The 13644-nt window shown below is 40.0% G+C and overlaps 1 protein-coding gene and 1 long non-coding RNA gene across 3 annotated transcripts in view; both read left to right on the top strand.

The window, feature by feature from the left end:
* Positions 1-13644, top strand: part of LOC118430468 (striatin-3-like) — a 41693-nt gene that overhangs the window by 19454 nt on the left and 8595 nt on the right. For both annotated transcript variants that reach the window (XM_035841354.1, XM_035841362.1), the window contains exons 10-16: positions 2019-2140; positions 2640-2698; positions 6275-6391; positions 7001-7048; positions 7415-7536; positions 8183-8350; positions 9006-9146. In XM_035841354.1, coding sequence (XP_035697247.1) covers positions 2019-2140; positions 2640-2698; positions 6275-6391; positions 7001-7048; positions 7415-7536; positions 8183-8350; positions 9006-9146 — 777 coding nt within the window. The remainder of the gene's footprint in view (positions 1-2018; positions 2141-2639; positions 2699-6274; positions 6392-7000; positions 7049-7414; positions 7537-8182; positions 8351-9005; positions 9147-13644) is intronic.
* Positions 9189-12821, top strand: LOC118430477. Its single transcript, XR_004832860.1, has 2 exons — positions 9189-11575; positions 12168-12821. It is a non-coding gene; the product is annotated as an uncharacterized LOC118430477 (long non-coding RNA).

Genomic DNA, 13644 nt, shown 5'->3' with positions numbered 1-13644 from the left:
TTTTTTTTGTCGCCGCTGTTGGCTGTGATTGGTGACAAGTTGATTGGATCTTGAGTGTAATCGGGCACGCCCTGTCCAAGACGTACATCTGAAGACATCTGAAAATTGTGTATTTCCAATTCATGCTGCAAGACTGTTGAGCGAGGATTGTATGAATGAGTACAAAAGCAAAAAAATATACCGCTTGAAAAATAAGGACGCTGTTAGCAGCGGTGACGATCTAGCCCTAATTTAAACGAGTCGTTTATCAATTAGACACTATCGGACTAGGTGCGTCTCAGAATTATTGGTGGTGAGATTTAAAACCAGACCAGTCTAATGCAATGCTGATAATATAAACATCAACAAATGTATACTACATCATATCCCAACATATAGCGTTTAAAACCCGATCGACCATCATCTTTTCAAAATGTTGGAAATACGGTAGGTACATCACTAATATGTGCCGGTGTATGAAGAAACTCCACCTTTTGTCATCTTGGTGCCATCATGTACTTAGTATCAGTTTAAACTGCAACTGACAAAATGTAAATACGAACAACCGAACCAAAAATCTGTATGTCAAATGTTACCGCCTTTTTTTTGTCGCCGCTGTTGGCTGTGATTGGTGACAAGTTGATTGGATCTTGAGTGTAATCGGGCACGCCCTGTCCAAGACGTACATCTGAAGACTGCCGCCATAGCTGCTGCCATGGTAACGGCACAAATAGCGGCATTTCCCATGCGGATCGGGTTACGTGCGTCCTCTACAAATTGTAGTTCTCAACTCGAAAACTTGCTACTATACAGGTTTTAGTCGTGGGGTAAAGGGTCGTTCTCACTGCAAAATTTCAGGCAGCGAAGTGGGAATAAAAAAATCACGGTGCACCAAGCAGAATGTGATTGCGAGACAGTGTTTTTCGCACGCTAATTTTGACGTCTTTACACGGAAGTGCCCCCGTCGTCTTTCCTCCTTGTAAATGTAAGCACACCGAACATTGTCAACGAAGATCGTTTTATCTCGTGAGAACTCCAAGCACACCATTTGCTGACGACGATTCCTTTTTCAACCTCCTTGCCGAGATGAAGCGAATCACCCCCCGCCGAATGTGAAACGAGGATAGCCGAATATAGAAGTCTCCCCGGCTGTTTCTCAGAGCGTTCCAAATTATGGAAGAAAAAAAAAAGAAAAAAAAACTTTCCCGTAACTTTTATGTGGTAAAATATGAGGAAAATACTGACACATGTTGGTACGCAGATATTGACAAGATAGGAAAGTTCTAAGGCACAAAATTTGTCACCATGACGGCGTGGCTAATCATGAATAGGGTGGCATTGCAAACCAAAAGTACATTTTTACGTTGTATTTTCGTAACTTTACCAAGGACACAGGCCTGTGGTTATTTTATAGCAGTATTACTAATAGCATTTTTGTTCATTTTGTGTGACTTTCATTGAATTTGGTACATGACAACAAAAGGTAGAGGCTAGTAGATTTGTGAGAAGCGACTACCCCTTCCGGTATGTACATGTACTCGTATATGTACTTTGCCTTTGGCGCGCCGGCTTCAAAGGAAAGGTAAACAAACCGTGATATTTCTCCGCCCACCTCGCGGGCGGTCTGCATATGAATGCGGCGTGTTTCTACGGAAGTTTCGCAGAATTACGCAGTAGGAATTTGCGTTAGGCTCCTGCTTTTCGCGAAACTCGCTGCGTAACTTCGCAGAATGCCTTGCGAAATTTCGCAGAACGCACTGCGAAAGACTGCGCAACGTCTTGCGAAATTTCGCGGAACGCGCTGCGAAAGAATGCGTAACGCACTGCGAAATTTCGGAGGACGTTTCGCGCAAGTTGACGCGTATTTCGGGAGCGCCGCTGTATTGTGCAACAAACAAATGGAACCAATTTGACATAAACTTGAGGTACTTTTTTGTGCTGTTTTAGGAACAGACAACCTACCCAAAGACCACATTTGACTGTTTAACAAACAAAGCTCTTATGTTTTAACAATTTGACAATTGTACTTTCCCCTGCAGGCCCCAGAAGAGCAGTTTTAGGGGTAGGTGGGCCGGAGGAGGAATCGTTGGAAGCAGCGCTCGGACTTGGCGACCTGGCAGGACTGACCGTAACAAATGAAGCGGAACCTCTTCAGTACGATGTAAGTTTGTTTTTTTATTACCGTTAGATTCATGTACACAGAGACAGAGCACCAAGGTTACAAAATTTAAGTTAAGGCCAACACTCAACATAAATACAAAGGCATAAGTAAACACATGTTATACTAGCAGAAACTTTAAGGTAACAATTCAGTTAAGTCCTATTCAGTTCAGTCTAGAAAGTTTTCCATGAAGAGTTGAGAATTAAGCATAGTACATACATGATATACATGTGCATGTAAGTTGCAGTCAGGTCACAACAACAATATCATACTTCTTTTCTCACTAGCTTGATTCTGTGGTGTGTAAACTTACACCTGTAACTCAAACCACAAGCTGACACTAGAAAGCTGTCATATTCGTGAATTTTTATCTTGACATTATTATTACTGTAAGATGGGATCAAATTGCTGTAATACTGTATAATATACAGAATGTTACATTGATACCAGAATGCTTAAAATCTTGATTGTAATTCCTGTATTTGTATATAATTAACAGGTAGCAGCAACAAAAGAAGCATTTAGGAAAACATGGAATCCAAAGTACACATTAAGAAGGTAAGAGTTTTTCATATCTAATAACACTATTGAACCGAAACATTATTGTATATAATCAGAAAATTTGGCTTGGAGTGTAATAATTCGTGATGCCCTGTGAGAATCATTGTAGATTATAGGTATGTACCTACTCTTAAGTCCCTAATAAACATACCCCCCGGAATAAACATACCCCCCGGACAAATCTTCAAAATCTAATAAACATACCTTCCGGAATAAACATACCCCCCGGAAAATGACCAAATTGACATGTAGATTGTGTCCATGCTAATTCTGTCCGAGGGAAAGAATTAGGTAGGTTCTTTTTATTTGCTTATACCTTATACCTTAGCACCATATCAGTTAGCTGTATTTATAATGAATAACTATAGATATCTTGGTCGAATTATAATATTTCCTCCGTTTTGTAATAAAAGGTATACATAGATTTTAATAAATCCATACTAGTACTACTAGTAGTAGTAGCCCAAATGTTGAAAAATTGGGCATAGGTTCCCCGCTAAGACCCATAACCAGGGGCCAATGGCGCTTTCATCAAATTCAACAAGTGAAAATTTATATGATACATGCATCTTCTACTTTGAACTTGAAGCAAGTAATCAATGAAAATTGTATATTACTTATAATTACTGGCATGTCATTAAAATAATTGTATATATAGCTGCAAGTACTCAACCATATTTTCTTCAGAAATTACCACTAATTTAAACATACACCAACACTCTCAGAATAGCGTTTTGTTCATATTTCATAAACTCCTGTTACAAAAAAGTTTTTGTGAGAACTTGTCTGTAAAAGTAGTTCATCATCTCAGGCCAAAAAAATACTAATATGTTACAGACTAGAAATTGCTAAAATGAGAAAATCTTACGATTATTTTTGAAAGTCAACACTCTGAAAATATAAATGGCATTCTGTGTTCATTATCAACCCAAAATACAGTGAAACCTGTCTATAGGGGTCACTCAAGGGACTGGCCAAATTTGGCCCCTATGGGCAGGTGGCCCCTATAGGCAGTATGGCAAAAAAAGGTACATTTCACCACAAGCAATAAGTGACAAGGCATTCAGCTTCCACTGAGTATTTATTGACAATATTATTAAGGTTATACATTTAAACTAAATATGAGTTTAAAACAAACAGTTTAATGAAATACATTTGAATTACTACGACTGCTACAGCACTGTAGCTGTTCCCTTATTTCTGTATAGTAAAATGTATGCCAATCATGACATTAACGATTTAGAGAGAAGACATACATGTACTTTACTATTATTAGACATTAACTCTAATCTGAGTCCGACACTAATCTGAGTCTTGCCGTTCTCGGAATCTGCCGAATTACCAACATCAATGCGTGTCCCTCGGGAGTCGAAGCCTTCGACATCGTACGTCTGAGTCAAAACTGACAGACATTTGCTTGGTTCTCTTGTCTTTTATCCAGTTGGAATTGTCTGAACACGAAGTCAGCGCCGCCATTTTCCTTTGTTCCTCGATCTCACTTTTTTTCTGAGCTTGGGTCACAGCGCGAGTCTCCGGCAACTTTGCCAATCGAATAGACAAATCTTGTAAATGCCGCTAGTTGCCAGCAAAAATTAGACGTTCAATCACTACTGATGACAAGTTCATAATCATTTCTAAGCATCAAAACACCACAAAAACTTTCATTTGTTCACGAAGGCTTGGCTTGACTTGTCTGCATGTGCCATTATGCCGAGATGGTCAAGTCGAAATAAAACTTTCTCTACGTAGGCTTATTTCTTTGACAAAAATCCAACTAAGTCTAGTTCTCGCATAAATAATGGTGATTTAATTGATTTTAATCATTTCTATACCATAATTACCGTATTTTATGCTATACATCAGAATTCTTGTTGCGAAATTTTACCTTGGTAAAAATGGACTCGTCCACTGACCCCAATTGAACTTGTTCATTTGCTGCAGCGACGCCATCTTGGAAAATCACGCAAATAAGATGCCGATATTTTTGGCCCGCGGAATACGAAAATTAAACCAGCGTACATGGATTTCAAGAACATATAACATCAGATACATGAACGGATGGTCTACTTGTAAAATCTGTCCATATAGTCTTCCAGTCTGCACAGAAATGACGATGTAGAGAAGGGTACAGTGCAAAGAGTCTGGGGCGAGAAAAAACGCCAACAACTTGGGTGGAAAAACTTCGCATAAAATCACATAATTTTGTATACTGTTTCTTTATTCAATGTTTCCTTCGTAAATCGTCCAAGTTGAGCCTACATTTTGCTGATATATTGCAGAAATTGAAAAAAAAAAGTGAACCCCGGTTTAGCGCGGCGTAACGCGGCCGGCCAGGTGACCGCTATCGGCAGTGTTGGCATAGCGGCCGGACCGAAAATCGTCTGGCCGCGACCGCATTCGACAGGTGACCGCTATAGACTATTTCTTAATGCTTAGGTCAATGGGAAAAATCCAAGGGACCGACAAAAAGTGACCGCAATGGCCAGGTGGCCCCTATACTCAGGTGACCCCTAAGGCAGGTTTCACTGTACGATCTTTTCGATGCGTTTACGGCATCATTTTAAAGATCGGAATCTTGTGAACAAATCGGATGCCAGTCTTACTATCACTGCATGTTACAAATGGCAGCCATATTGGATCGGTTCGCAACAAGTTGTCAGCCGTTTTTATCGACGAATTCCTGCCGTTTTGGAGAATTTGCGGCCTCAAAACTCATATTACAAGGGAGTCGAGGTTCTAGTTGTTGTTTTTACGTCCATTATTTCTTATGTGAAAGAATTTTTCTTCCGACTCGCTGCCGATAGCGCATGGAACCACACGGCCGAAAATATGACATGTTTTGTGGTCAGTGTTATTTTAGTTTACGATGTAAACAAAGACTTTTAAAGTTGTTTATAAACAAATGTGACTTAAAACTTCAATGTGGCGTCTTACTTTCTAAAAATAATAACTTTTACTTTGTAGCGTCATAGCGAGATACTCAATTTGACCGATATGTTACGAGTACCGCGTAATGTTTGAGTCATAGCGATGGGGAAAAAAATTATCCGCGCCGCTAATCGACTGAAAATTTGTGAATTTTGAGCAAAAATTCCACAAAAATATGGTTAGAAAAACCCAAATTTTCATTATTTCATGGGTTTCTGGTCCAATTTTAAAAAAAATAATAAACGTACCGTCCAAAATAAGAACGTACCGGGTGGATTTTGCGGCTGAAAAAAATAAACGTCCCGGTACGTTTATTAGGGACTAAAGAGTAAATGTAACACATACACAGATGCAAGAAACAGTTACATAGGTTTTAGTACAGTTCTGTGGTGCCTTAAGTCTCGCAAGAAGATCAATATGGCACTGATTTGAACGCGATGTTATTTTTCAAATTCCTCATTTGCTGTGCTAAATTTTCTGCTTTGTGGTAGGATGTATGCATCTGAAGTCACACATAAGTATATAATGTATAAATTTGTATAGTTACAGTACTGTTATATTGAGGTCCCATATTTTGGACTTGTACCAAAACAATTTTGGTACTGGTGCACCTCTGTATTCATGGTTGCCCCCCTCCCCCCATAGTCACTTTGACGCGGTCCGTGCGCTGGCATTCCATCCCATCGAGCCTGTCCTGATCACCGCGTCAGAAGACCACACCCTGAAGATGTGGAACCTCCAGAAAACGGTTCCAGCCAAAAAGTGAGATCCTCCTTGTTTTGTTTTGTTAAGAATATCTATCGGTAAGATGCATAATGTTCTTAGTAGCCTTCCTTGAGTCTGCGTCTTTTGCTATGTAAAACGTCCGTGTCATACCCAGGCAGTGATAACATTCAATGCGGGTGTACTGAACCAGGGGATAACTTGAGTTATCACACAGACTTCCATAGAATCATTTGAATGCACTTTATGTACGCTGGTGCTCAATCCATGAATGAACGATCATACTAAATGGGATATCATTGTAAAGGACACTAAATGATATAAAACAATTTACAAAGCCTTTGATAGAGTATTCACGAAGATATGATCAACCAAAATCAGGTTTCTCAACTTTTGTGTTTCTCAACTTTTGGTGCCAAGTTTATTTTAGAAATAGTTTTGACCAGTACAAGGTTCTAGCTTACCGTAGTGAGCGAAGACCCCCTGCCATTCCATCCATCCTATTTGTCGCTTCGCTATCTCGCCATTGGTACAATGCTAATATACAATCCCGGATAGAACCGAACAGTAACTTTTTGAAAAGTAGATGTGACACATAGCTGTGTTTTATTTTTGAAGATTAACAGACCTGTTGCTCTGTCTTTTCAGGAGTGCCTCACTAGATGTGGAGCCCATCTACACATTCAGAGCACACTCGTGAGTAGATTGTTCGTTTGTTTATTTGTTTGTTTCTTTGTTTGGCTGAACTGATAAACTGTGGAGTCTTGGACAGTAAGCATAAGCTCACAAAGACCAGACTGTAAGGTTTGATCAAGTAACACATGAAAGGACCCCAACCCTTTTGTGATGGGTTCTCCTCAAACATGGGACCTCTGGTTATAGGTCCTATACGAGAGCATGTCCCTAACCAAAGATACAAAATGTAGATTCTCATTTTCACCTGAGTTCACTTTCGCATCATCCAATCATCTAAGTAGAAACCAAGACTGCTAATCTTGAATTTATTGAAACTTCCCTTCAAATGGTGGTAAGTGACACTGTTGGTGATTGGTTGTGTTACAGGGGCCCAGTGACCTGCCTGTGTGTGAGCTCCAATGGTGACCAGTGTTACAGTGGCAGCACAGACTCCACCATTAGATGTTGGAACATCCCCAGCCCCAACATTGACCCTTATGATGCTTTTGGTAAGAAGCATTTTGCATGGTACCGATGCCACACGTAGTTACTGTAGATTTTGATACATCAAGTTTGTAGCTACAGTAACTACATCAATAGGTTTGGAGCCTGTAACAAGTAAGGTTTGTTTGAGCCTTGTTTGAAAAGCTGAGCTAAAGGTAAAGACTGTTGTTGAGGCTGTAGGGACAGTAAGTAATTAATCAACTGTGTCTATGACACAGTATTGGAAGACAGAGCCCTGCCCTCTCCAGTCACCACTCACCAGCCAAAATCAGGTAGTCCCATTTTACACCTGGATGGAGTCAGGAAAGTCATGTAAAGTGCCCTTTCCAAGGTGGGCACCAGTACAAAACCGGTTTTTCTAGTGGAACTGGTCAGAAATAGCGGAGCTGACAAAAATCAGTGGACTGGGTTTTCACATTTTTAAAAATAATTTTCTGTATTAGTACCCCTAGCAAGGACACAATTAATCAAAACCGTGACCGCTTTGCCTCATATTCCCTAGCCTAGTTTAGCCAATAGCTATTCAATGTCACATACAAGTAGTGGAGAACTAAAACAGAGATGCACATACTGTGATGCTTGAAGCTTGTCCAAGAATATATGAAAAGTCCACATGTGCTAAGAGACTTAAATTGGACTCCTGTTTTACAGACCCCACAGTACTTGGACAAGCTCTGGTGGGACACACGGACGCCATCTGGGGCGTGACCATCCACTCCGTCAAACAGCAACTCCTGTCCTGCTCCGCCGACAGCACGGTGCGGTTATGGAGCCTACAGAACAAGTCCCCGCTGCTCAACACATACACTGCCGAGAAGGGTCAGTGTCTCCATCAGTCCTGTTGTTTGTTGTCAACTGAAATGGGATACTGTTTTTTGTTTGTGTATGTCTGTTTGCACCTATGTTTAAGATCTTTGTAGGTGGAATAAAGGAGGCTATTAAAGCAGGCACTCCAGCCATCACTGGATAGAGACAGAGGGCCTTATAAACTTCCTGGCACTTTTGACCAATTGCTGACATCACGTATCCACAAGAGCATGTGAAAATAAGATCACGTGTCTGTAACTCGCAAGTTTACATTCTGAAGTGATTGGTCATCAGTATTGATCCTGAAGAAGGCGACAGTGGTTGCTGAAAATTTGATTTGTGTTGGGAGAAAGTTTAGCATCAGTCTGAATACTACGAACACAGATGAGCTTCCATGATACTCTTGTCCCAGCCCTTCTGCGGGTCAGGTTTGCCTTTGGCGGTCAGGCAAACCTATATATATATTATAGCTACCAGCGTTTGGGCTGCTATCCCTGGCGATATGGAATTCAATGTGTTGTATTCTATATTTACACTTAACTGAGAAGTTGTACTTGTTAGTGATGTCACAAAATAATGTCCTAAGTGATTCCTCTTTGTCTTTTGTGGACATGCTGTCCTCTGAGTTGATACAGTGTGATGATGTTCTCTATGTCCCCACCACTAGATGACGGAGCTCCCACGTCCGTGGACTTTGTGCGGTGTGAGCTGAGTCAGATGGTGGCGGCGTACAGCTCCTCGGTAGCCGTGCTGTACGATCTGGAGACCGCCCAGCCGGTCGCCAAGCTGGACGCCAGGCAAGGCTCAGGTATGTAACAAACATTTCAGTCCTTGTTGTACAGTTTCCCTATGCCAGGCGATAACTCGTGTGCTTTTGGACAATTTTAGGCATTTGAAAATAAATCTTATGCTAGTGTAGCCAATGCAATCCTAAACTTGCTTCTTAACCATGTATCTTCTACAGGTAGCATTCGGCAGAAAATATGTTATACGTCTCATTTTTTCCTTTTGTTTATGTTGCAAAGGTGTACGTAAATTTGACGCTGTTTGTAAAGGCCATGCCATTTCTACTTCTAGCCCTTTTAGTGCAAAAAGTTTTGAAAAATTCTAGCTCCCCACAGGACTTTTTGAATTTCTTTTCGGGACACTTTTGGTACAGTGGGGAAAAACTTTCCGTAATGACTGGACGTAATGAGCTGACATGTCAGACTGACATCTTTTTTTAGGAAGCTAAAGGCATGGTCCTCTGTTCATTATACTGAAAAGAGCTAATGGAATTTTCCCCGATACAATGAACCTGTGAATGCCCTACAAAGTGTCTTCTCAATAGGGGTGGCACAGGGCCCGAATTTTTTGTCTCCGGGTCGCTAAAACCCCCCAAACGCACCTATTTCATGATGTTGTATCGGTTATAAATCGGACAGAAACCTCTTATATTTTAGTATTAACAGTTGCAGCATGTTCTCACCTTAATATCTGTGAAAGATTTATTGAAATATCTCAGAAAATAAGCGAGTAATCGCCCATCGGGCGACGCGAGTTTTGCCGACGGCGGCGGGATGCCCTCCACCCGGGCCCACATTTCAAAATGGCCGGTCTTGCTTGATTCTGATTTCTGGGCCGTGTGCAAAAGATCAAGAGGAAAGCTAGCCACCAATTTGTAGCCGACAATACCAGCTACAAAATGACACCAAAAGCTTGCCTGAGAGACTTTCGAGTGAGAAAATATTCAGAAGTAAAGTTTTAAAAGTGGATTATCTCGGGAAAGTGCCCCTTAAAAATTTTTTAGCTTTATATGAATTTGAAAAATTCAGAAGTTTGCCGTTATTTTGGTACCAGATTCGCATATATTGGAGCAAATACAACGCCAGAAATGTGGGGCTACTTTCACCATCACCCATGCTTTGGCAGGGGAAGCCAACAAACATGGCCGCCGCTCAAGCTGGCAGATTTTGCACCTGGGAGCGACCCTCACGGTCAGCCATCTTATATAGTAAGAGTGACCGTGTTTGAAAACCTCGTGAGGATCTCTTGAGGAGTATCTGGATTTAAACTCTTTTTCCACACAAGATTGAAAACCTCTTGGAGATCACTTGATACACCAGATGATTATAAAGCTTTTCGTGAGAACGCATTAGTTCTGGTGTCAAAACTTGAAAACATTTCAGGGTTTGAGGATCTGTGAGGATCTGTTACTCAGCCCGTACTACTTCGGCTCTCTATGGGGTTTTCGCGTCATCTTATATATATCGCAATAGAGGCCCAGAATTTCACTTCTGGGTCAAGTATTTCTCTTCGCAGTTTGACGGAACAGCTTTCAAAAGATGTTACAGACATAACGCTTAATAAATACGACATAACAATTTGGGTAATTTTTGAGATATAACTTTGCACATGTCTCTGTATAAACCGGCTTTGCCTATCTGATTTGGGGATACCACATCACGTATGTAAGTTACAATATTTTTACAGTCAAGGCGTCATAGAGAGAGAATAGATTCCCGAGTATGATAGCACACAGTAACGTTACATGTACTCGATTCCCACACTATACGTAAAAAGGATACAAGACAATCATACACCAACACGCACTGTGTACTTGGCTCAATAAAAGATACTAAATTCAGTCCACAGAAAAAAAGTCTCCAGAATCGTACACAAACAGTAATACACACTCACTTTCTTCAATCAGTAGCCTTCTACTGGTTCAAGGCCTGTGTCTGTAGAATGATTTTTATTGCCGGACGGCCAGTTAGTTTGTTCGGCGGCCCATAAGAGAGTCTGCCCGCCGATCAAAAATTAGCGCTCCGAGGAGTAAAAGCCCGAAAGAGCCGGCAAAACTCACTCAGGCCAAGGACGTCCTTGCTCAGGCTATTGGATTGGCGGGCAGACTGCATTGAGTCACCGAAGAAACAGCCTGGCGACCCCTGGGTAATAACATTAAGCTTTCATCTTTTACTGCTATTTGTGGCAAAAAAAGTACACTTTATGTTGCTAAATTCCCTTCTACCACTGCCCTGAACTGCTCTGGAAACACGTAATGCAAATGTGACCCGGAAACAGATTGGCCACGTTCAATCACCGTGTGTCTCGAAACCCCCATATAGAACTATGTCTTCTCGTGAGGGTCGCTCCCATATACACGATCTCACGCTGGCAAGCTAGGTCGCTCTCATTTAGACGCGATTGCGACGGCATCGGACGAAAGTGCGACCACAACTACATCCCAAAGGCCAGGTAATGTATTTATTTTGTACTCAATGTAATTTTTAGTGGGCTGATATCTGTTTTTTAGCCGAATTTGCTGGATCAAATCTATGAACAATGAGGCACATGTGAAACTTCAGTCTGTTCAGGCATCTAACTTTGTCAGCTCAAATCCTTACATTTACCAACTTTTTCGTGGCAGGACTAAGTGAATTTTTACTTGTCAATGCCCATTTAGCAATTTTAGCTCTATTCTTATTTTTCTGTGCTCCTAATCTTTTCACAATATGCAGATATATGCCAACGATGTAGCATGATTGAAGGGGGAGGGGGGCAGTGTGTATTTGCCTGTACCTTCTTGCTAATTTTTTTTCCAAACAAAATAGGAATCTCATTTTCAAATTTCTGTACACAAAACCTACATGAATTACAAAATATTGTTGAGTTAATGTTTATTCCATATAAATTTCTGGTGGTACTCTATAGTTCTGGACTTGAGCTGAAGGTACATCAAGTTAGTAGTACTGTATCATACTTTTTACTGTAAATTTAATTGGTGTAATATCAGGCTTGTGAAGATGTTACTTTCAAAATCTAAATGATTTTCTTCTTCTCATTATAGGGAACACTGCAACTTCTGCAAGCAACTCAGTAGAGGAAGGCTGTCCAAAGAAAAACTGGAATAATACTAGCTAAAATGCTGCTGAGAGGATGGTGTGAGGACCAGGAAATAACCATCACCTGTATGGTGGCAGAGATAGAGCAAGGCCCTTCCATGGAAGAGGGCGTAGTGACCAAAAAATAATGCAATACTTCTGAACCAAATTATATTTTTGAGGCCAGATTTTTAATTGGCATGTGCCAAAGCCCTTGTATAAGTTATGTATAGCAAGTTTTTTTTTTAAGGACAGAGAAAATATCGCATTTTGGCATATTTGAACAGCGGACTCGGATTTTATTGCCTTGAGTAATCAATTATTCATAATTTTGGAAGCAGATATGTAACTTTCGTTGTCATATTTCAAATCAGCATGCCAGAAAACCCCTATACACCAAGTTTCTTTCTTCTATCTTGTAGGATTATGGAGATATTTCAATATTGCATATTTAATTAGCTGACTTAGTCTCTGACGGCCAAGGCGCTCTGAGCCCATGTACGCTTTTTTACCAATATTGGCATATTTTGTGACAAGAAAATCTAAGGAAATAATGAAGGAACATTCTAGAAACTTTATGGACTTGTTAGTATGGTTGTAAATAAAGACAAAACAGCTTATTTGGTGCTTCTGATGTGTTTCATTGTTGAGTTATTGAGTTTTGAATATATTACATTTTAACGATTTTACCGACCCCGGAGAATTTTAAGGCTTATTTTCATACCTTTAAATGGCCATAACTCATAAACGGTATGTCCGATTTAGTTAAAATAAAAACCATTCTGTTTCTTTCATCAAGACCTGTCCAATGGCACCAAGTTTGTAAAGATATGAAGAGTTTGAATTTTTTGTGTGCCACCCCTATTCTCAACCAGACTTTTATTTTTTGACTTTATTTATTTTGCACAATCTTTAAAAAGTTAACATAAAACAAGTTAAGGGAAGAAAGTACGTGCAGGGGGGAAGAAAAAAGCCTCGTGGCTTGTACAAAGTCTTCCTCCAAAGTAACAAGATTGAATAGACGTGTAAAATTAAACATTAGACAATAATGTAACCAAAAGAATTATATCAATTAACAAAATGGAAATAAATCATAATAGTTCAATAATTGATAACTTATGCAATATCATAACGGCGAAATGAATGAAATGATGTAATAAGAATATAACATTGAAAGAAATGTAACAACTGACAATGAATGGGAGATTAATTAAATGTTTGATTATCTAATAATGACTTTTTTAACATGTTTTTGAAGATGGGTTGTGAATGACAGTGATGTAAGGTTTCATTTAAACTATTCCAGATTTGCGGACACTTGAAGAACATGGAAAACTTTCTTTGTTGTGTTTTTACTTGTATCTGTTTTAAATGGTTAGACTGTCTAGTATTGTAATGATGGTGGTCTGAATTGTGATGGAAAAGGTTCTGGAATTGCTTAGG

This window comes from Branchiostoma floridae, chromosome 1 (assembly GCF_000003815.2).
Source record: "Branchiostoma floridae strain S238N-H82 chromosome 1, Bfl_VNyyK, whole genome shotgun sequence".
In the NCBI taxonomy this organism is placed as follows: Eukaryota; Metazoa; Chordata; class Leptocardii; order Amphioxiformes; family Branchiostomatidae; genus Branchiostoma; species Branchiostoma floridae.
The sequence above is the reverse complement of the archived record's forward strand: the minus strand, read 5'-3'. Positions and strand labels throughout refer to the sequence as shown.